The sequence below is a fragment of the Megalobrama amblycephala genome, unplaced genomic scaffold (genome assembly GCF_018812025.1).
Source record: "Megalobrama amblycephala isolate DHTTF-2021 unplaced genomic scaffold, ASM1881202v1 scaffold199, whole genome shotgun sequence".
Classification (NCBI taxonomy): domain Eukaryota; kingdom Metazoa; phylum Chordata; class Actinopteri; order Cypriniformes; family Xenocyprididae; genus Megalobrama; species Megalobrama amblycephala.
Genome location: NW_025953336.1, coordinates 174,753 through 197,524, shown reverse-complemented (window position 1 = coordinate 197,524; position 22,772 = coordinate 174,753). Strand labels below are relative to the sequence as shown.

The 22,772-nt window shown below is 37.7% G+C and overlaps 1 protein-coding gene across 1 annotated transcript; it reads right to left on the bottom strand.

The window, feature by feature from the left end:
- Positions 1-1,130: 1,130 nt before the first annotated feature.
- LOC125260912 (GTPase IMAP family member 8-like) lies at positions 1,131-8,661 on the bottom strand. Its single transcript, XM_048179416.1, has 4 exons — positions 8,494-8,661; positions 4,592-5,221; positions 3,885-4,475; positions 1,131-2,671 (listed from the first exon to the last, which is right to left on the bottom strand). Exons 1-4 carry the CDS (start codon positions 8,615-8,617, stop codon positions 1,590-1,592), a joined length of 2,427 nt encoding a protein of 808 aa, XP_048035373.1. The 5' UTR covers positions 8,618-8,661; the 3' UTR covers positions 1,131-1,589.
- Positions 8,662-22,772: the final 14,111 nt, after the last annotated feature.

Genomic DNA, 22,772 nt, shown 5'->3' with positions numbered 1-22,772 from the left:
TGTGTGTTTTAGTCTATTACTTATTAATTAATTCATTTATTTATTTATTTAATTGTAATTTATTGTCAGTGTAATATAGCGTTTAGATCTACATCAAATACAAATAAATAGATGAATAAAATCGCTAGATGTACGATGTTAACTGTGACGTAATTTGAATGGGAAACCACTAGCAGCGCTCACGGACTTTTGGAGTACTGCGCATGCGCGTCATTTTGAACTGTAACGGTCGTCAGTCAACCGGGAGTTCTCGGAGTAAAAGGTAAGAGCTAACGTTATAACTTTATTTTTAGTCGTCATTTTTCACATATGTAATGTTCATTGCTACTTTGAATGTATAATGTTTTATTGTCAAGGGTTTTTTTTTACTTTATTTGTAAAATTAATGCCCCGTTTGTTTATTTGCTCACATGAGACGCATTTGATATTTTCAGATTTCCGTTTTAAAGTTAGTTGTTTTTAATTTGGACACTAGTGAAAACTAACGTTACACACAAAAAATGTTTAATATTTTTTTTTTAATTTCAGCTGTAGAGTGTTTGGGAGACCGTGCTGCCTGCTGTTGTCGATCTATGATGCTCCTGTCACTGATAGTGGAGCCTGTAACGTAAGTTTTTTTTTTAAATGTTGTTTAAGGCAAGCGTGAGCTCTTGGGTGTGGAGCACCAGATTTAAAGGGCCACACACCCTGAATCGCCTCATTTCTACTTATGCCCCAAAATAGGCAGTTAAAAAAATTAATTTAAAAAAAATCTATGGGGTAATTTGAGCCGAAACTTTACAGACACATTCAGGGGACACCTTAGACTTATATTACATCTTTTGAAAAAAAGTTATAAGGCACCTTTAAGCAAACAAAGGCATCAACTTTATTATATCAACAGAAACACCATTCTGTGCTCATGATGCATGATTTTATGAAACACTCGATGTTTCACAGAAAGTGTTAAATGTGACAGATTTCCACAGAAAACCTCACTTGCTCTAACCTGCAGTCAGTTTCTTCTCTGGGTTCATCTTTGGTCCAGCAGCTCAGAGAAAACCTTCCTCTGTAGCCTCCAGCCATCAGACACTTTCAGTTTCAAAACAGCATGAAATGTCCCTTCAGCTTTACTTCACTGTGTTGAAATGCTGCATTAAATCATAGTAAATCTATTTTAATGTGAGTCTATTCATTTTGATGACATTAAATCATGATTATTGCAACACAACTTTATTGCCACATACAGCATTTCTTTTAAATCTCACCTTCATACATTCATTTGAATCCCGCCTTAATTTAACAAAAACAAAAATTAATAGAAATTCAAAAATAATTGTTTAAAAAAAATCACACCAATTTCCCATAATCCAATGTTTTATCCAAGTTTATGTTATCCAATATTTTAAATGGTATAATAACTGTAAATGTATAAATAGAATCATTTATTGAACATTTATTTATTTTACTTACCAAGAACTAGTGTGATACAGTAACAGGAATTCTGGACCATGTGAATGTTTAAATTTAAAGTTATTTGGCAGAAGCATATACAATATTTGCCAGAACTGTGTTTTGGGTCCCCTAAACCTGTGGGCCAGGAGAATTTGTCACACATTATGCCTAACTTTACTAACAGCTGCACCAACAGCAGCTCCAACAGCTCCACCAACAGCAACACCAACAAATGCACCAACAGCAGCACCAGCAGGGCCACCAATAAGTCCAAAAGCTGCACCAACAGCCCCACCAATACACACACCAATTAATTCACCAGCAATCATATGTCGACCAAGTGCAAAAGCTGATAGACGCAAATTTGGCTGATACATGGTTAAAAATTTTTCAAATTCAGGGTTTTCACTTTGTCTTTCTATATTAGAGTTATTTTGAGCCTTTAACTCCTTCATGTCCTCTTTTAACATTCCCTCAGTCTCATCTGGTCTGTGTTCATCCTCTTGTTGTTTTCTCTCCTCTTCCTCTCTCAGACTCCTCTCTTCTTCATCTAGTCTGAATCTCTGAGCATCTTCAAACATCTGATTACTGTAGTGTCCTCCTCCATTCTGCTCTATCATTGTGTCAATCTTCTGCAGTAGATCATTCACCTGCTCTCTGTTATTCTGATTTTCATTATTGAAGACATGATATCTTCCTCCACACTGATCAAGTAGATGTCTTAATTGACAGTTCTCCTTAATGAGGTAATCTATATTTTGTCCTCTCAGCTGATCTCCATGAGTGAAGAGAATGATGGAGTATTTTAACACCTCCTGACCAAACATCATCTCAATGATCTGAGGAATCTGCTGCTCCTGTTCAGTGAATCTATCAATTACTCTAAACACAATGAGAAAAGCATGAGGTCCAGGACTGGATAAATAAACACTTCGCGCTATCTCTGTCATTAACTCTTCAGCTTTGATCTTTGTGTCAAAGAATCCAGGAGTATCAACTACAGACACAGTTCTGCCTGAAACAGTGACGTGAGCTTCTGAACAAACACTGGTTACTGAATTCATTCTCATCTCAGATATATACTCTTTCTGTCCCAGTATTGTGTTTCCAGCTGCACTCTTCCCAACTCCAGTTTTACCAAGAAGAACAATCCGTCTTGATGAGAGACTGGAGACAGGAGTGTCTGGTTCATTACGAGTGTTTGGACTGACATGAATCCGTCTGAGTCCCCCTCCATCTGATGATTTATAAAAGAGAAAACGTATGTAAGTAAGTAGTCATTTAGTGGACAATCCTTTAGAAAAAAACATCATGATAAGTACCCTGGAGTGTCTATTTCCACTAATTGCAAATAGCCCACCTTGTTGGCAGAGGCTATTACACTAGCTCCGCCCACAAAAGTCTGGTTGGCATAGACAACATTACAAAAGATAGGCATTGTCCTCAGTGGCATAGGGCATAGGACATAAAAATTCTTTTACGTGATTGAGCTCTTTTCCTGTAACATATCAGATCGGAAAGACATTTACTTTCAATAAAAATTAAGGAAATATTTAATAAATGGAAATAAAATGTCTTGCGAGTATTAAATGAGTAATAAAGTGTTTATCAGGTAGGTTTATGGGTAGGTGTAGGAAGGGCTATATTGTCCCAATATCAGTTGGCATCCATTTAGTAATTTTAAGAAATATGATAATTTTCACTTAATATGTTATTACTGCATACTGTTTTATAATGTACTACAATACTGAGGTGCAAATATCTGCCATTATTGCAATAAGTATAAACAGCATCTACTATTTGCACTTATTACAAATAAAATGTTGCTATTTTATTTTCAAAGTGTGTAAATAGAATCTGTCATTATTTGCACTTAAATAGCATCTATTGCTAAGAAAATATGCTATTTTCACTCAGTGCACATAAGTGCCCTGATGAAACAGAGATCAAACTACCAACTTTCCATTTAACAGTCCTGAACTTTAAGCACACAAATGCATACATCACACCTGAAAACCAGATAAGGTCAAAATAAGAAGTTTAAAACTCTGATATGGCTCTAAGTTATAATTATTTATGTGGCGAAATGCCTGGTAATATGTGGTATGACTGTACCGTATCTCTTAAATGTATATCTAGTTTGAACATGCCCTACTAGCAACTCCCCTCTCCGCGGAAGCTTTGCGTTTAAAGAGCTAATAAAATATTTAGACTCTGATCAATATTTCATGTCTAATTATTTACTTATGTGGCAAGTAGCCATGTAATAAGCGGGATAATGTACATCCAGCCAGTTGTTATCGCAGAATAAACCCTGACAGGGAGGGATCTTGTATCAGCCTGAAGGGGTTTATACGATAACAACTGGCTGGATATACATTATCCCTTACTTGTAAAAAAGCAGATGTTTAAGACATATAATTATTTGATTATCTTTTTTAAAGACTCACCCTTTACTCCAAAAGATCTCTGGAGGATTTTTACCAGCAGTAATCTAGCTTGGTCACTCTGTCCTCTAATCTTGTTGTTGAACACATGGTATCTCTGATCATATTTCTGAACAAGTTTTTCCAGTGCTTCAGTCTCACTGATGAATTCTTTTATGGTCTTGTTTTCATCCTGTAATTCATCTCCTCTGGTGAAGAGAATCCAGGTTTTCTCCAAGCGTTTTTCTCCCAGCAGCTTCTCAATCTTCTCTACAGTTTCTCTCTCTTCTACAGTAAAACTATCAGCTTTGATGACCAGCAAAAACGCACAGGGACCTGATTCACATTTTTGAATAACCTTTTCAAGTATCTGCTGAATCTCTTCTGTTCTCATCTTTGGGTCATGGAATCCAGGTGTGTCATAAACAGTGACTGGAAACCCATCAACTGTCCCAGATTTCTCAGCTACAACTCGAGTGACTGATTTGGAGCTCTTCTTTAACATGAAAGCTTCTCGTCCCAGTATTGAGTTCACTGATGCAGTCTTCCCAGCTCGTTTTTTCCCCAGTAAAACTAACTTCAATTGTGCATTTGGTTCCATTTCTGGTGTGTGGGCTAAAGATAAAATAATAAAAACTGTGTAAAAATCTGTAATGTATAAAAACATGTAACAACATTTAAAACACTCTCTCAGAAAGAGAGAGAGAGAAAAAAAAAAACTAAATTCTTACCACATTGATGTTTCCTTGTTTCTAGCTCTTTTCTTTTTCTTGATGCAGTGTTGAACATCACTCCAGTGTAGCACTGGTGTTTATTCTCATTAAAAAGATGCTCAATCTTGTTCATCAGCTCTCTCATCTCTGACTGGTTGTTCATCATCTTGTTGCAGGTGTGAAATCTTCCTCTACATTTCTCCAGCAGCAGCTCCAGATCAGGGTTTTTCTTTAGATCATCTTTTATAGTGTCACACTCTTCTTCCCTCTCATAGGTGAAAAGAATCATCACAAACTGAAGAACGCTGTCTCCAAACACTCTCTGAAGCCATTCAAAACACATCTTATCATCATTGGTTAACTGGCCCAGTCGCACAACAAAGATGAAGGCATGGATTTCATTTTCATTAACTAGTTGACCAATGAGATGATCCACACAGTCCAGGTAAAGTTCAGTTTCATGTAAGTCAATCATGTTGATCACAGACACGTGATGTTTTGATATCTTCTTCTGTAAAGGATCAATCCTGAATACTTCAGCATTTTCCATATGTGTCTGTTTTTCCCCAAGTAGGATGTTTTCATGTGCAAATTGGACTGATGATGAGTTTCCGAATAACCCAATGGTCAGGCTGGGAAATATGTTATCTAGAATAGAGAAATAGATACACAGAATTGAAACACATCAATACACTGCAATATGAGTCTTTTTACAAACAGTAGTTTTTTGTATTTATTTTATTTTTTATTTTTTACTTATGCTACTGTCTGATAAATCAGAGTCAGACTGTTGTTCAGATGAGTCCATATATAATCTAGATTTGGACCTGTCTTTATATCACTGAAAAAATATTATAAACAATACTAAAAAATAAATAAATAATTAAAATTAAGACAACTATAAGAAATCATGTTTGCTTTCAATCCTGTTACTCTAAAAGTAAAAACAGTAACAGGATGATTGGTATCTAGGGGCGGGTCATGCAGAGCAGCATGACCATTCACATGGAGATTCCTCAGGTGGAGCATACAGTTGCAATGCTGCTTTGTCCACGTCTCCCATCCAAGGCCTGTACGTTCTTGTCCAGCTTCTTTCTCAGGGATGGGGCGCCAGATGACACCCACATCCAGACATCTGGAAACTCTGAGTGTGGTCTCTGGATGGGATACAGAGGAATTCAGTGACCTACCTGCAGAGGTAGCTGACACTATCACTTCAGCTAGAACCCCTCTGTAGTATATTTTGAAGTGGATTATGTTCGTTGATTGATATTCTTCTCATCAATTCTTCTGATATTCTTCTCGTTGTGCTTTCTTTCCTGCAAGAGGGGTTGGAGCGAAGGCTGTTTCCCTCCACCCTTAAAGTGTATGTTGCCGTTATCACTGCAAATCACGATGCAGTTGGGGTAAGTCTGTGGGGAAGCATGATCTGATCATCAGGTTTCCTGAGGGGGGCAATGAGGTTGAATCCTCCTCTGCCTCATCAATACTCTCAAGGGATCTCTCTCTGGTTTTGAGAGCTTTGCAGAGAGATCACCTTGAGCCTTTGCAGTTAGTCAAGCTTAAGTTCCTGTCTCTTAAGACAGCACTCCTGACTGCGCTTACTTCTATCAAGAGGGCAGGGGACCTGCAGACATTTGCGGTCAACGAATCAAGCCTGGAATTTGGACAGCTGACTCTCAAGTAATCCTGAGACCCTGGCGTTGATATGCCCAAAGTTCCTACCACTCCTTTCAGGGACCAGGTGGTGAACTTGCAAGCACTGGAGGCAGACCCAGCCCTTGTCCCATTTGTCCCCGCATTTACATGGAACGCTTGCAAGCTCTTAGAACCCGAGAACAGCTCTTTGTCTGTTTTGGGGGACAGCAAATGGGAAAGTCTCCAAACAGTGGTTGGCCCACTGGATAGTGGATGCCATCGCCTCAGAGTGTGGTCTCCTCCTGGGCATTAGTGCACGGCGCCTCTATACCAGACATTTGTAGAGCTGCGGGCTGGGTGACACTGAATACATTCTTCAGGTTTTACAGCCTCCAACTGGAGCCTGTTTCTTTACATGTACTAGCTACAAGTAGCTAGTATACTGGAGAGGCTGTGTTGCATCTCACTTGCCATTCCTCACCAAGATGGGATATGAGCGCTTATATTGCTCCTCAGGTGAGCTCCCCTGCTGGCAAACCCTGTGTGGATTTCCTCCAGAACCCTGTGGTAGTCAGATACAGTGGAGGTATCTGACACCAGGTCTATTACCTGTGTGTATGCCCAGTTGGTCAGCCCTTGCAATAGACTAGGTGACCATATGTTATGGTTCACCCAATATGTGTATTATTACATGGTATGACTAGCCTGGGTCTTGCCCTTGAGTTCTGCCATTTCTGCATGCATTGATTTCATTCCATAGGATATACTACAGAGATCTTCCATATGTATTATTGCCCTGTGGTCAGTCCATGTGTGTATTTCCACATGTTACCTCTCTTTGTGGCCTCCACAGCATCCTTTCCTCTTGGAAAAGGTATGCTATCCCATTGTTACTAGGCGGCCACACTGTGTTACGGTGCTTTTCCACTGAATGGTATGGTTTGGTACGGCTCGATACAGCTTATGTTTTGGCACTTTTCCACTGCGTCGGACAGCTCGGTACGGAACGGTACAAGCGAGCCATTCAGATACTAAATGTGACGTGTAAACATTGCAGATCACTGATTGGTCAAAGAGAATCGTCACTACCAGCGTCATTGGAGTTGAAATATGAGACACCAAACCCACTAGATTTAAATAGTCAGTAACAGCCACCGCAGTAACACTTGTTCAGGAAACGACAGTTTAAACAACCGTCACATGCAACTTGAAAATAGAAATGGCTGTATCGTGGTCAGCAGACTCGTCGGTAGCCGAGCAGTAGAGGCGGCACAACTATACGATCAGTCTATAATCCCACCCACTTTGAAGTGGTACTAACTGCAATAGAAAAGCAAACCAAAGGTATGGTGAGCCAAGCCATGCCGTACCGAGCCGAATAGTACCACACAGTGAGAAAGCACCATTAGGGTGTTGGAACAGCAGTGTGTGACTGTCACTGTGTAAGGCTGTCTTGGTACATGACTCGAAAAGATTGCATGTGAAGTCTCTTTGCCACAGTTGGGACCACTGCTGAGCGGCTGTGAAATGTGAAAACTTGAATGGTGAGCTGCTCGCTTCCCTTATATACTCATAGTAAAAGGGAGTGGCTAGCTATACAAACTTACTTTCCAATGTGCCATTGGCTTGTTTTGTTTTCACTCGAAGGTGATTGGAGCTCTCAGATATTTTGTTAATATTCAGATATTTTGCTGGGATATTCGTGCCAGATAAATGAGAACTTTATGTCTGGTATCTCAGTATCATCTTAGTAAGATTTTATTACATTTTATGCATGCACAGAAAGGTAATTTAAGCATTTTCAATGTAGACAAGCAATTCCTGAAACACACTAATGTGGACAGAGAGTGTTTTGAAACAAAATGACATTTTTTTTGATTAATGTGGATGTAGCCTTAGTTAATGTAATACTATTCACATAAATGATGAAGTTCTGTCTTAGTAGAAATTGCAGGGTCCCCTGTACTCAGTGCTACCTTTCCGTTCACTAACAATGCCCATGCTTCCAGGCATGGCTAAGGAAAAAACATATGACTACGTTACAGTATGAATTTGGACAAATTCTAATTATCGGGTCACAGAGGTTAATGTAACAGGTTAACAGTAAATATTGTAATGTGTTATTTCTTGCAGTGGACATGTGTTAGACACATAGTCAAGGTTGTTCATCTGAATGTCAGTGATTGGGACACATGTTTGTGGAAGATGCATGAGAATCTGGGTTTTCTCATGCTGAAGAAAATATAGAGAACCCATACTACACAGGAGCCAGAAACACTCACCCATGGCAGGCTGCAAAGGAAGGAGTGAGATATACCCACTCTCCTTTCTGTGTCTCTCCATCTCTCTAGCTTTCATTCTCTTTCCACCTCTTTCACTGTGAAGAACTGTAAGCACAAAGCACATCCCTTCAACACAGAAATCTCTCTCTCTAATCCACACTCTAACCTTAACAGAAAACTTAACAGCAATTTTACAATGTGCATTCATTCACATAACCCTCACAGAACATATAAAAAACACTAGATTTAAATGGAAACATGATTTTGCAGATTCATAAGCCTTTTTTAACCAGTGAGGTCCAGTGTTCTAGTCAGTGTTCAACAGGTTTCACTATATTAGTGAGGACAATAAACACCTCTCAAGTGTAGTCAAACCAGTATACAAACAGCATACAGGTTTGACTACATTCCTGTTACTGTTAAATAGTTTAAAAAACAAACAAAAAAAACAACTAAAGTTAACAACAACAACAACAAAACATTTCTGTAAAATAAAAATATTCTTGAGGGGTGAACAAAGGAATTAGTTGACACCAATCTTCCAGTTAAAAAACAAACAAATTGTTTTTAGTTACAACAGCATAAACAATCTCAGTCCATTTAACACAGAGAAGTAATCAGAATTAAAACAGGGCTTTTGAATTCAGCTTGGAGTAATAAGCTTGGGGGTTTGGGGAGGGGGGAAGTGCTAAACCCGTAGAACCAGCAGAGTTCTGTCTGCCATCTGTACAAAGTTAAAGTCATGATGACTGGTATACTTTTTTTTTTTGTCGTTTTTTGTTTTTTTATCAAAAAATTACGTATTAATTACGTAAAAATAACTTCTGCAATGCCACATAACAAATAACTTTTCACAAGAATAGCAATGCTATTCTGTTTTAATTTCAAAAATATTTTCAAAATTCAAATATTATCCATTATCCGTCCATTGGTTATCACTGCCAATCAGTTTTATAAGTGAATCCCACATTTATATGAGGGATGAGGGATTTACCTGTATGTCACTGCCAAATCCTATGTGATGACAGCTAGTCCGTTTCACAATTTCTCAGGCACAAGAAGATTCTTCATCCATCGATAGAAAATGACAAGTGGAATCATAAACCTACAGTGTAGTTATATACCTACTACATTAAGAAACTGAATATAATTAACAACAAACCTTACTAAAAATATATTTTAAAAAGTGTTCTGTCAGTCTATTAAGCTTCTGAGCTCCAAAGCGCAAAATTACTCTGCTGGTCTTTATGTACACATGTTAAAAAAGGCATGTGTTCCTTGAAATCACATGACATCATTCTTTCATGTCTTAACAGGCAACATATCTCCAAGAAACTACCCTTATTGAGTGCATGTAGCACAGAATGAGGAAGTTAGCTAAAGCGGGAAGGCTTGAAAACAGACACAGAGGTGTACTGTACGTTAATTTTTTTTGTGCTTCCTTGTCATTCATTCATCATCTGCGCTTTATTTTTCATGAAGCCTTGTGTTGCGCATCAGCTGTGATAAACAGATGTCCACTCTCGCATTGTGTGTGTAACAGGGAGATTTGTGCAGGTAAACCTCTGCACACTGACGACTGTTAGAGAATGCGGTATTTGGCATTATTGATGCATTTGCCTTGCCTGCCAGCAGCGGATGGGCCGGGGTTCGAGACCGACTCGGAGCAGGGTGGTTAGGATTCCTTCCGGAGACAAGCAGTAACACATGATACGAAAGTGAAAGTATTCTGTTTTTTTGTTGAAGCACATCTGACAGAAAAACATTTCACCTCACCTATGCTGCTTTGTGTCCTTCTCAGCAAGTTTTCCTCCACAAACAAATTTGACAAGGCTGAAAATAAAATTATTGTATAATAGCCTAGCCTACCCCTGTTAAAAAAACAGCATATGCTGGATAGGTATGTTTTGAAGCATGGAAGCTGGTTTATGCTGGTCCTTTGCTGGTTTGAGCTGGTCAAGTGCTGGTCCTAAGCTGGTCATGAGCTGGAGCTATTTGTTTAGGACCTGTTTAGGACCAGCTTAGGACCAGCTTAAACCAGCTTATGACCAGCATAACCCAGATCAAACCAGCTTCCATGCTTCAAAACATACCTAACCAGCATATGCCGTTTTTTCAACAAGTACATGTTAGTCCTGTGAGAGACTGGACATAGAGAACAAGAGTTAGTATATGATTTTGGATGAGATTTCTTAATTTATATTAAGTCTATATTAAATGTAATATAGACCAAACATCATCTCATTTTGCTGAAGAATCAGCTGCTCCTTCACAGTGACTCTCATATTCACAGGAAACACAATGAGAAAAGCATGCGGTCCAGGACTGGATATATAAACACTTCTCACTATCTCTGTCATGAGCTCTTCAGGATTCATCCATACAGGTGCTGGTCATATAATTAGAATATCATCAAAAAGTTGATTTATTTCACTAATTCCATTCAAAAAGTGAAACTTGTATATTATATTCATTCATTACACACAGACTGATATATTTCAAATGTTTATTTATTTTAATTTTGATGATTATAACTGACAAATAAGGAAAATCCCAAATTCAGTATTTTCAGAAAATTAGAATATTACTTAAGACCAATACAAAGAAAGGATTTTTAGAAATCTTGGCCAACTGAAAAGTATGAACATGAAAAGTATGAGCATGTACAGCACTCAATACTTAGTTGGGGCTCCTTTTGCCTGAATTACTGCAGCAATGCGGAATGGCATGGAGTCATGGCATGTGCCTCTCCTTTCTTCCTCCAGATTCTGGGACCCTGATTTCCAAAGGAAGTGCTAAATTTACTTTCATCAGAGAACATAACTTTGGACCACTCAGCAGCAGTCCAGTCCTTTTTGTCTTTAGCCCAGGCGAGACGCTTCTGACGCTGTCTGTTGTTCAAGAGTGGCTTGACACAAGGAATGCGACAGCTGAAACCCATGTCTTGCATATGTCTGTGCGTAGTGGTTCTTGAAGCACTGACTCCAGCTGCAGTCCACTCTTTGTGAATCTCCCCCACATTTTTGAATGGGTTTTGTTTCACAATCCTCTCCAGGGTGCGGTTATCCCTATTGCTTGTACACTTTTTTCTACCACATCTTTTCCTTCCCTTCGCCTCTCTATTAATGGGCTTGGACACAGAGCTCTGTGAACAGCCAGCCTCTTTTGCAATGACCTTTTGTGTCTTGCCCTTCTTGTGCAAGGTGTCAATGGTCATCTTTTGGACAACAGTCAAGTCAGCAGTCTTCCCCATGATTGTGTAGCCTACAGAACTAGACTGAGAGACCATTTAACCCTTTAAGACCTGAAGGCTTTTTTTAGAGTTTTTTTTCTGAGCGACACACACAAAAGTAAAGACTCATAACTCCAAAACTCTAGCAAGGAGAGTCAAAAGGTAGGTATCATTTGATAGAAAACATTTTAAATTTTAAGAAAATATAAATTACATTACATTTGGACATTTTCTTGCTGAGAAACAGCTGATAAAAGACAAAAAAATATATATAATTTTTTTAAAATAATTTTTCTTTTTTTTATTTGACATGGAATAACTCAGGAACACAATAAGATCGCTAAAAAAATATTTTTTGGTGATACTCTCCTATATGTGAGCTGCATCTGGTTCAAATTTCGTGGTGATAGCATAAAGAATAGTTTGAAAAATTGTTGTTCAAATTGTAAACTCCGGTTTAGAGGTGCTTCTCAGCACTCGTTAGGAGTTTTTCAAAATGGTTAGATGCATTAAAAAGATGAGATTTAAAGATCTAAGCTTTAAAATGATATCTATTATGTGTTATTCCACGTTGGAAAACGAACATGGATGGGTCCGGGAACATTGGATACACACTGCATCCCGGAGAGATGAGAGACATGTTTTTAGCCAAGTATGTTAAATCATTCCCTGAGTAATATCTTGTGATCAACGCAATATATTATATTTGGATTCATTTTAATCTTGAGAATCTGCTTTAAATATTGATGTGCAATTTTCTATGATCTGTGCATTTTTCATGAAGTTATGAGCAAGTGAAATATACATACTTGTATTCAGTTAGCGGCTGTGCTATTTTTGTTGTAAACGCATATTACTCAGACTCATTAGAGGGTGAAAACAACGCAACAGAAGCATGTTGGAGGCTTGATATGAAAGTTTAAAGTCTCTGGTTTTGTATGCAAAAAGAATTTTTGTGCTACCTATATGGATTCAATTTTTATTGGCTTTTAAAGAGAGACACGTAAATGGGAGCGCCGACGCTCCATCCGGTCTTAAGGAGTTAAAGGCCTTTGCAGGTGTTTTGAGTTAATTAGCTGATTAGAGTGTGGCACCAGGTGTCTTCAATACTGAACCTTTTCACAGTATTCTAATTTTCTGAGATACTGAATTTGGGATTTTCCTTAGTTGTCAGTTATAATCATCAATATTAAAAGAAATAAACATTTGAAATATATCAGTCTGTGTGTAATGGATGAATATAATATACAAGTTTCACTTTTTGATTGGAATTAGTGAAATAAATCAACTTTTTGTTGATATTCTAATTATATGACCAGCACCTGTATGTCAAAGAATCCAGGAGTATCAACTATACAGACACAGATCTGCCTGAAACAGTGGCATGAGCATCTGAACATTCACAGATTACTAATTCTGGGCTGAAGTCACTTTCAAACTCTTACTGCCCCAGTAAATGGTTTGCAACAGGAATATCCTGCTTGTTGATAGGGATTCTTTGCTGTGGATATATAAGAAAACAGATCAAACAATCACTTATTTTACAACATGTACTTTACTGTGCTACCTTGTACTACTATAACATACACTAATATACTACAGTTCACATACAGTACCAATTCTGTTCCCAGATAAAGCAGACAATATCACTGCAGCTTAAACTCACAAACGAACACACACCTTATAAATAATCACATTTTAAGACACTTGAATCTGGAGAACCAGGAGAGACACACAGGTGCCTGATTCACATTTCTTAAGAACTTCTTCATATTTCCAATGATTTTACTCACACTTTGTACCAGAAAATTGCTGTGTGCTGTTGGGCCGGTGTTTCACAACTTTCGGCTACACGGCTTGAGTCAAATTTTAAGCTTCCTGACAGAAAAGTTGGACAAACACACATTTGTAGTCATATTCATACCATCTGTTTTTATTGTGAAACCTATAAATAACACTAACATGGTGTAAAGCAAGCAAGCAAGTTAGTATTTAGTGTCCATTCTGCTAATTGCATAATGAAACATTCTGGTGGCCTTTCAGTAGATGATCTCTTATCTAAATAGAATGCGAATGCTTCCAGCCCATGTTTATGGTCTATATTCGTATACAACGATTCAACATCCATAGTTGCCAATATAGATGATTCTGTAGTTTTCATTTCTTTAATGATATTCGATATATCTTGAATAAATGAGGGAAGTTCATTAACCAATGGTTTAATAAAATAATCCACACATTTTGAAGCTGGCTCTGTAATAGACCCATTACCACTAATTATAGGTCTCCCTGGTGGATTCTTTAAGATTTTTATGTACTTTCGGAAGCATATAAAAAGTAGGAATCCTAGGATCTTTACAAAAGAGAAAATCACATTCATTTTTTGAAATCCATTCCTCATTTTTAGCATGTAATAAAATATCAATCAATTAATTCTTAACACTTTCTATTGGATTGGATTTCAAGCGCTGATAGTACTCACAATTCTGTAGTTGTCGCAAAGCTTCTTTGATGTACTGATCTCTCACTCTGGTGTATCGGTTGGAGCATCCATGTGGCTGCTTCTATATAGGGATGACTACTAGGAAATTAAAGATTAGATTAGCAGAACATAAGAATGCTATTCGAGTCTGTAATCCTTTATATCCTATGGCTCTTCATTATAAAGAGAAAAATCATGGTAGCCCAAGTACATTGAAGATAATTGGTATAGAACATGTTCCTAGGTCAATAAGAGGAGGTGATAGGGTTAATTAGCTTCTACAACAAGAGTCTTTCTGGATTTGTACATTGAAAGCAACTAAATTTCCAGGCTTAAATGGGGAATTAGATTTTGTACCTTTTTTGTAATAAGATGATAAATTATGTTTATTATGGCACTTCTCTGGCATTGTTTTTCTCAGTGTATCTGTTGTTCCATCTTACCTTCGCAATGGCGACGTCTCGGGAAAATGCTTTAATAACTTTAAACGCAAACTGTTTATGTCAAGAATTTACACAGTCGGCTTCTTTTGGTAACGTTATTTATTATTTCCTTTCTGTAACTGCCTTGCTTTTCGTGAGAAGAAACTTTAGCAATGTTGTTTCCTTGAATTGTTGTGGGGCGTCACATATGCAGGGTTTTTTGGCCCCAAAAAAAACCAACAACATTATTTGAAAATTATTTTCCTTCAAACTAACTACATAGGCCTACCTGCAAACTCAAAAGAGGTTAAAAAGGTGACGCGTACTAAATTGTGGGGGGTCTGGGGGCATCCTCCCCCCTCTCTGTCAACTAATGCTGTAAACAGGAGCAACAGTTGGTACATCATTATATTATTAAAAGGTTCAAATTAATCGCTAAATATAAAAACATTATTTGAAAATGATTTTTATTCCTTGATTCAACTTCTCGCATGGACTGTGCAGATGTCAACAGCGCAACGGGGTTGCCGGGTTGAGGTCACAAATAGGTTTGAATCAAGCAGCAACCTCCCCCAGTTTCTCGTGAAGCCAATACGGAAGTGACTTAAACTGCAATTCATCGATTGGCCGCAAAAGTGAGCAGAATCTCATTGACCATCATGTTAAATTTACAGCAGAAAAAAACATGTTTAGAGTCAGGTTCATATTGTGGTTTTGGTCTATACAGCAAATTTTGCCCTTCATGACAACTCTGAGGGGGGTGAATTTTTTTATAACTCATCCGTTTAAATTATATTAAGCCTTAAAGTTCTGCATAATTAAGGGCGTGGTCACTTGTGACAGGTGATTGCCGCTGCTGTCTGTGAGCCGTCATGTTACCTCAGCAGCTAATTTCAGCCGCTGTATTTGTCATCTCAGCCGTATTTGTGCTTTTTTCTTGATTATTTTATACAATGGCTTGCTGCATACTCGAGAGACAGATGTGTGTCTGTGTACATGTGCTTGCATGCGGAAGATAAACAGAACACATGTTGTTGGATCGTCGTGGGATTGGCTAAAGGTTTTGTTCCTGAGATTTACTACAATGACAATACCAGGAGGATATACAACTCCGACAGCACTGATTGGATATAACTAAAACTGCTGCACTATTTTAAAAAATTATACTTTGGACACGTGCTCATTAGTTTGAGAGAACATTTGAGAGATATACATCTGGTACATATATATATATATGTGACCAGTCACGGAAAGTAGGGACACAAGTCGGTTCTGGGGCATTTTGAGTTATTCACAGTTTCTGAAAGTGTAGTCCCCAAGCTTTCCAACGATATGTAACATATATATATATATATATATATATATATATATATATATATATATATATATATATATATGTACCAGATTGTTACGTCCCATGTCTGTTTTTGGGAATGGTATTTTGTGTGTTTTTTTTTTTTTTCTCTTTGTTTTTACTTTCGTTTCAGCAGGGTGATGCAGGTACCTGAATGGACAAATATTTTGTCAATCATCGTGACGTGGGGTGACGACAACGCGCGGCTTCACCAACGAGGGCGTCCTAGTGGATGATTAAAAAGCGCACCTGTGCAAGAAGCGGGAGCTCTCTGGCACGCGGCATTGCTTTGTTGTTTGGCCTCTGACTTGCGTGTTTGTTGCCCTGTACCATCTTTCATTTAAGTTTGTTGGTAAAGTCTGTGTTCTTTGATAAACAGTGTTAACCGCTACTCTGTCTTTTTCTCTCTGGTGTTTTCTCGCCTTTCTCTGTTATCTGATTGATAAAACGATATTACTAAACTGGGGAAGAGATAAAGAACAGGTAAGATATCACGTGATATACATGTGCAGCACTGAGTTATCAATTTTTGTTTAGAACACTAGTTTAGCGACACGTGCCACTTTTTGTATTTTTGGTTTTAGTAAGTGTAGAGTATTTAGGGCATCTTTGACGCTGAAGATTTTTCTTTCTGTTTAATGTAGGGGTTTTTTTGTGAATATTGATGGTTGAGTTAGGTTAGAAGTTTTGTTTTCTGCTTAGTAAGATTGGTTATATTTTGTTTCTTTCTTTGATTTGGCACGGTCTCGTTCTTTTATCTTTTCCCCGTTCTTTTGTGAATTATTTTTGGTTTATTAACGAATGTATATAATTTGTAAATTTATGTAAATATATTTTGGATTAATTGGTATTGGTTTCACGATAATAAACAAACACGTTGCTGACTTAATGCTGTGTAATTGTTTTCCAGTGCACGTTCAGTGTTTTAATGTTGCACCCTTGTTTACCCTAGACAATTTAAAAAAGGGTTTGTAACATTAATGGGGGCTCGTCCGGGATCCATAACAGCTTGTCCCGAACAATTAAGCACTGTTCATGTACTGGAAATTAAGTGATGGTACAGGTGCTTGGGGAGGGTTTGTCTGTTGGAGCAAGGTTTAAGTCTTGGGTTGTTGCTTGCTGGATAGGAGTAATAATAATCATGACTTTGTTTGATTTGAAAACCTTTATTGATGACCCGACGGTAGAGCTATTTGATAAATGTAGAAAGGATGATTTATTAGCTATTGCGAGTCATTTCCAAATTCCTGTAGCGAAACAGTCACTCAAGAAGGAGATTAAAAATGTTGTGTGGAATCGTCTGCTTGAATTAAAAGTTCTAGTTGTGCCGGATTCAGACTCTGTATTAGTTGGTGCTGAAGGCGTTTCTAGTCCTGATGTAACTGATAGAGAGAATGCGCGAAGCGAGCTGTTCTCTGGAACTGGAGCAGAGGACGTGGTTCGGACCGTTCTGCCGCCGTTCGATCCGTTTTCACCCGTTTCCTCTGGTTCTAAAGGGGATGCGAGATTGAAAGTTCGCATAGCTCGTTTACAGATGGAAGCTCAGGAAAAAGCTGATAAACGACAAGCTGAATTAGATTTGCGGCTTAAGATATGCACACTTGAGATTGAGGCTGAGAAACAAGTTAAGATGCGACAATTGGAATTAGATGCTATGAAGATTGTTGGTGGTGCAGCCGCCATGCAGTCAGTTCCTTCTCCTCAGGTCATGTCAGCTCCTTCTCAAGTTCCATCTATTCCTTCTCGAGCTGCTACGGTCTCTCCGCCGGTGGATTCAAGCTCAGTAGCGGGTACGTTTGATGTTGGTAAATATATTACATTAGTACCTCATTTTAGGGAAACTGAGGTTGATTCCTATTTTAATGCCTTTGAACGTATCGCTACTTCGCTTTGATGGCCAAAAGAAGCATGGACAATTTTACTTCAGTGCAAATTAGTAGGTAAGGCACAAGAAGTTTTCTCGACTTTACCTTTGGAGGAGAGTTTCAAATATGACGCCGTAAAGCTAGCCATTCTCCGTGCGTATGAATTGGTTCCCGAAGCCTATAGGCAGAGGTTTCGTAACCATAAAAGGAATTCTAGTTCTACTTTTGTAGAATTCGCTCGTCAGAAAAGTGCTTTGCTGGATAAATGGTATAATGCCAGTAAAGTGGATGATTTTGCGTCACTGAGAGAATTAATTTTGCTTGAAGATTTTAAAAGTTGTCTATCGGAACGTGTTGTGGTTTATTTGAATGAGCAAAAAGTATCATCGCTGTCACACGCTGCTGTGTTAGCAGATGAATTTGTCCTCACACATAAGATGGTGTTTTCTTCACACACAGATAAGAGTGTAGTCCGGCCTTCTCTCCCTATACCCGATCAGTCTTCTCGATCAAAGGTCGTTCCTTTATCGAAAGACGCTCGGGAGTGCTTTTATTGCCATAAACAGGGGCATTTAATCGCAGACTGTAATGCTTTAAAACATAAACAACAAACACCACAGCCTAAAAGCGTCGGCTTACTGAATGCTATGTGTCATGTAGAACGCTTTAGTTCCGAAGGGATGGAAGATGCTCCTGATGTTGGTTATAAACCGTTTGTGATGAAGGGGTTAATTTCCTTATCTGACGATGCGAGTGATCAAAAAGAAATACAGATATTAAGAGATACCGGAGCAAATCAATCTTTCGTTTTGGCTGATGTTTTAGCATTGTCATCCGACTCGTATTGCGGCTCAAGTGTCTTTGTCCGGGGCATTGAGATGGGAGTGGTTAAAGTCCCTCTACATCGCGTGTACTTGAAGTATGCGCTTGTTACAGGTTATGTGAAGGTTGGTATACGTCCTTCGCTCCTGGTAAATGGGATAACTTTTATCTTGGGGAATGACTTAGCTGGGGGTAAAGTCATGCCTATGCTGGAAGTTACTGACACGCCGGAAATGAGTCTAGCCTCTGATGAGTTGTCTAGAGTTTATCCAGATGTGTTTCCTGCGTGCGTAGTCACTCGCGCACAATCGCGGAAAGTTGTGGATGATGTTGATTTGACAGATACATTCATGGTGCATAATGTGGTTGAAGATGTGACGGTGGCTGCATCCGAAACCGCATACTTCTCTACTATATAGTAGGGGAAAAGCAGTAGGCGAGCGAAAAAGTATGTCCGAATCCGAAGTATTCATAAAAGAGTAGGCGAGAATTACCTGGGTGATGTCTAATTCTCGCGAGATTCGGACGTGCGTCTACTTGAAGTGCGTCCGAATATGCCTACTTATCTACTATATAGTAGGGGAAAAACAGTACGTGAAAGGAGCAGTATGTCCGAAATCCTCATTAATCATAAATGAGTAGTCGAGAAGTTCCCGGATGGCCTACTGCTCCCGCCCAGATTCTGAAGTGTTCATCCGATGGACACTCTTCTATCCCAGGAGGCCACGGGAGAGGATACGTCACACTCGAACACGGAGGAGAAAAGCGGCGCGGATGTTTTCAAATGTGAGTATTAAAAACCAAAAACTTGGTTACTTGTGTTAAAATCGCATTTGTTGAACTACTGTAGAGGTGTAAAGACGCTAGTCAGTGTAGTATAGTTGTGATTTTGCTGTAAAAACACGTTTTATTGTGTAAGAGGGGAGCTTCAATAAACACACGTTCGTCTCCAAAGTGGATTTACATGAATTCCAAACCATATACATCATAAAGTCGATTACTAAATGTTTATTTAACATCTGACAGGAAAATATTCAATAAGTATTGCAGGTAATGAGTACATCACAATATGAAATATACATCTTGAGTGATGTGTGCTATTATGTAGAATTCACTGTCTGTTCCCAACACTTTACATGAATGGAAGTAAATCTACAGGAATGAATGTAAATAAACAAATGTACAAGTAACTAGATCTAAGTTATCTATTTTATTTGTCCGTTAGTACTGTTGGTAAATTATATACAGTTGGATAAGAAGTGAGTTAACACATCATAAACATGTAAATGTAGTATTAAACATGTAAATGTAGCACATAAATCTCAGAGGAAACTTGAATCTTGTCTGGATGTTACAGGGACAGATGATCACGTGTGTTTATCCAGTGGAAAGAGGCTGATGAAGGAATGATGGCGTCAATGGCTTTGAGTGAGTATACTACAGAAATTAATACAAATCTATTTAAATATTTACTTGTAGTTTATTTTAATTACTGTAATTTCAAACAGAGTTATTACAGCACTTCTGATTCTTGATGTCGGTATGTTTGCTGCAGAGCTTTTGTGGTGGAGCAGGACCTGCAAGGCAAGATGATGGCGGCATTTTGGGGGGAAAGAAACCTGAATAATGACTGAATTTATATGTTTGGGTGAATTAACCCTTTAAGCCCCCAAATAGAAACTGTATGTATACATTTATATTATGGTAGTACCTTGAAAAAGTAAACTTTAAGAAATAATCAGCTTTATTGAGTGTTTGTGCCCAAGACACTAACAAAAAAGGATTTACAAAAATCACATTTACATTTATTTACAGGTTTGCTTTTGGCAGATGCCTTTATTAAAAGTGACATACAGTGCTCTTATTACAGGGATGATCCCCATGGAGTAACCTGGAGTAAAGTGTCTTGATTAAGGATGGTGACAGCTGCGGAGATCGAACCAGCAACCTTCTGCTTACCTTTAGCCCACTACACCACTAAAATAATAAAGCTGAAACAAAAAAATAGCACGTAATTGTAAAAATATTGAATGAAATATGGCAGGAAACAGAATTCTGACATGAATTATTAAATGTTTCAATCAGTTTAAATGTTTTACATGTAGTCTTGTTCATGGAAAGCACATGAATGTTTGGAGCAGACACACTTCTTCTCCCACTCCTGCTTCAAGGTTGTGGGGTTCAGGGGTCCATCATCATCTTCCTCATCCTCTGGATCAAAGATGACCCCATTGAGAGGAGCAGCAACGAGGGACATTATAGATGGCAAAGACGGTGTTCATGGTGGTCAGCTGCTTCATCAAAATAAAGCTGCAGAATTGGCACATCTGTGTGAGATGGCAGCAGGGCTGAAATATGCGATTGTAAGAACAATAAGTTTGAATAAAGCTTTGTTTCATGTGTTGTTGACTTGTATATATATTTATTTATTGTGATGATTACTTTTATTCATTCTATAACTCATTTATGTTTCTTATTGTCCGTAAATAAAATATATTTATTTTATTCATGCATTCATTGCTTGACTGTATATTGAGATGTGTTCACCTTGGTTGTATTTGTCTAGTAAACATTACGATTTGCTTGTTTTAATAATACATTTTATTTATTTTCTGTAAAAAATTAATATGATTAAGTATTGGTCAGCATTTATTATTAAGTGTTAGGGTGGTCTAGCAATGCTGTTCATTCTGGGGTAATCTTATCTTTAGTAGTAATACATTAGTCTTCTCCAAAGGTGAGATCTTCAAGCAGCTGTCTGACATCTTCTTTGTGCAGATATTGCAAATGCTGATGAAAACCGTACAAGGTAGCGTTGTCAAGTTACTGGTGCTGTGAGGTGTTAGTGCACCTGTCACTCATATCTTTTTTATTATATTATTATTGCAGAACTAACAATGACATAATGACAAAAAAAAAATAGATTATATACACAGAAAAAAGCACAATGACAAGGTTAAATATCGGAATAATTCAACATAAGGCTTCAATATATATATATTTTTATTATAAGCCTAAGGGATGAAACGACAGTTAAATATGAGAAAAAGGAAAACAGGAGATTTAAGCCACGTTTGCTTGTGGATAAAATTGTATGCATATAAAATAAAGAAATTAACAACATATTCATATATATATATATATATATATATATATATATATATATATATATATATATATATATATATATATATATATAGCCTATCTTTAAGGATAAAACTGTGGGTCACATTAGTAGGGTTAAAAAAATAAATAAATTTCAAGATATTTACAGATATGAATTAAACCTGTTGTAAAGTTGTTGCGCTTGTGATAACGTCGTAGGTCACATGATAACGTCAACATGGCAGATTATATCCGGATCACATTCATACTCAACGAGATTATACTCTTTTAGGCTCGTAAAGTAAGTACTTACTGAAATTAAGTACCTACTCAGTGAGTAGGCGATTTCGGACGCAGCCAGTGTCTCGTTCCCTTCTCAAGGAACTATGGTTATAGTCATAACCTGAGACAGTTTCACAAAGCCTCGATCTGCCCATCACTACTTACAAGACCAAAACTTTTGCTGTTGCTTGCTCTCCAACAGTTGTAAAATGGCGGAAATGTTTATCGCGAGATCTGTCAACAGTGATCGAGAGCTAACTTTCAAGTCTCGCGCTGCCAGTGTACATTTTTATTTAACTTAAAATTAAAGACAATTAAAGTCATATATGTGTGTGGTATATATATGTATATATATTCAACAAACAAATAAGAGGTTACCTTAAGTTTGATTAATATGAACATATAAAAATAAAACAAATATATATAAATGTGAAGCTATATAAAATATAGAAAAAAAATAATATATATATATATATTTGTTTTAAGTGCTTTTTATTAGTGTGGAGCAGGGGGGCCTCCAACATAAAGTTTGCCTAGGGCCTCCAAATGTCTAGAACTGGCCCTGTTTTAAACTTGTAAATAAAACAGATTATTGAGAAAAAATACAAGAAAAAAAAAATCTTCTTAAAATTTCTTTGTTTCTTTGTAATTCTTTGTGAAATTTTCTAGCAATTTCTAAGTGAACTTAAGCATAAGAAAATCCCTGTAGTTCGTC

Coding starts and splice junctions, on each gene's coding strand:
- LOC125260912 (XM_048179416.1), bottom strand. CDS start 8,617: ATGTGCTTTGTGCTTACAGTTCTTCACAGTGAAAGAGGTGGAAAGAGA. Junction 4,476..4,591: donor AACAAGGAAACATCAATGTG/GTAAGAATTTAG, acceptor TTTTATCTTTAG/CCCACACACCAGAAATGGAA. Junction 2,672..3,884: donor GAGATCTTTTGGAGTAAAGG/GTGAGTCTTTAA, acceptor ATAAATCATCAG/ATGGAGGGGGACTCAGACGG.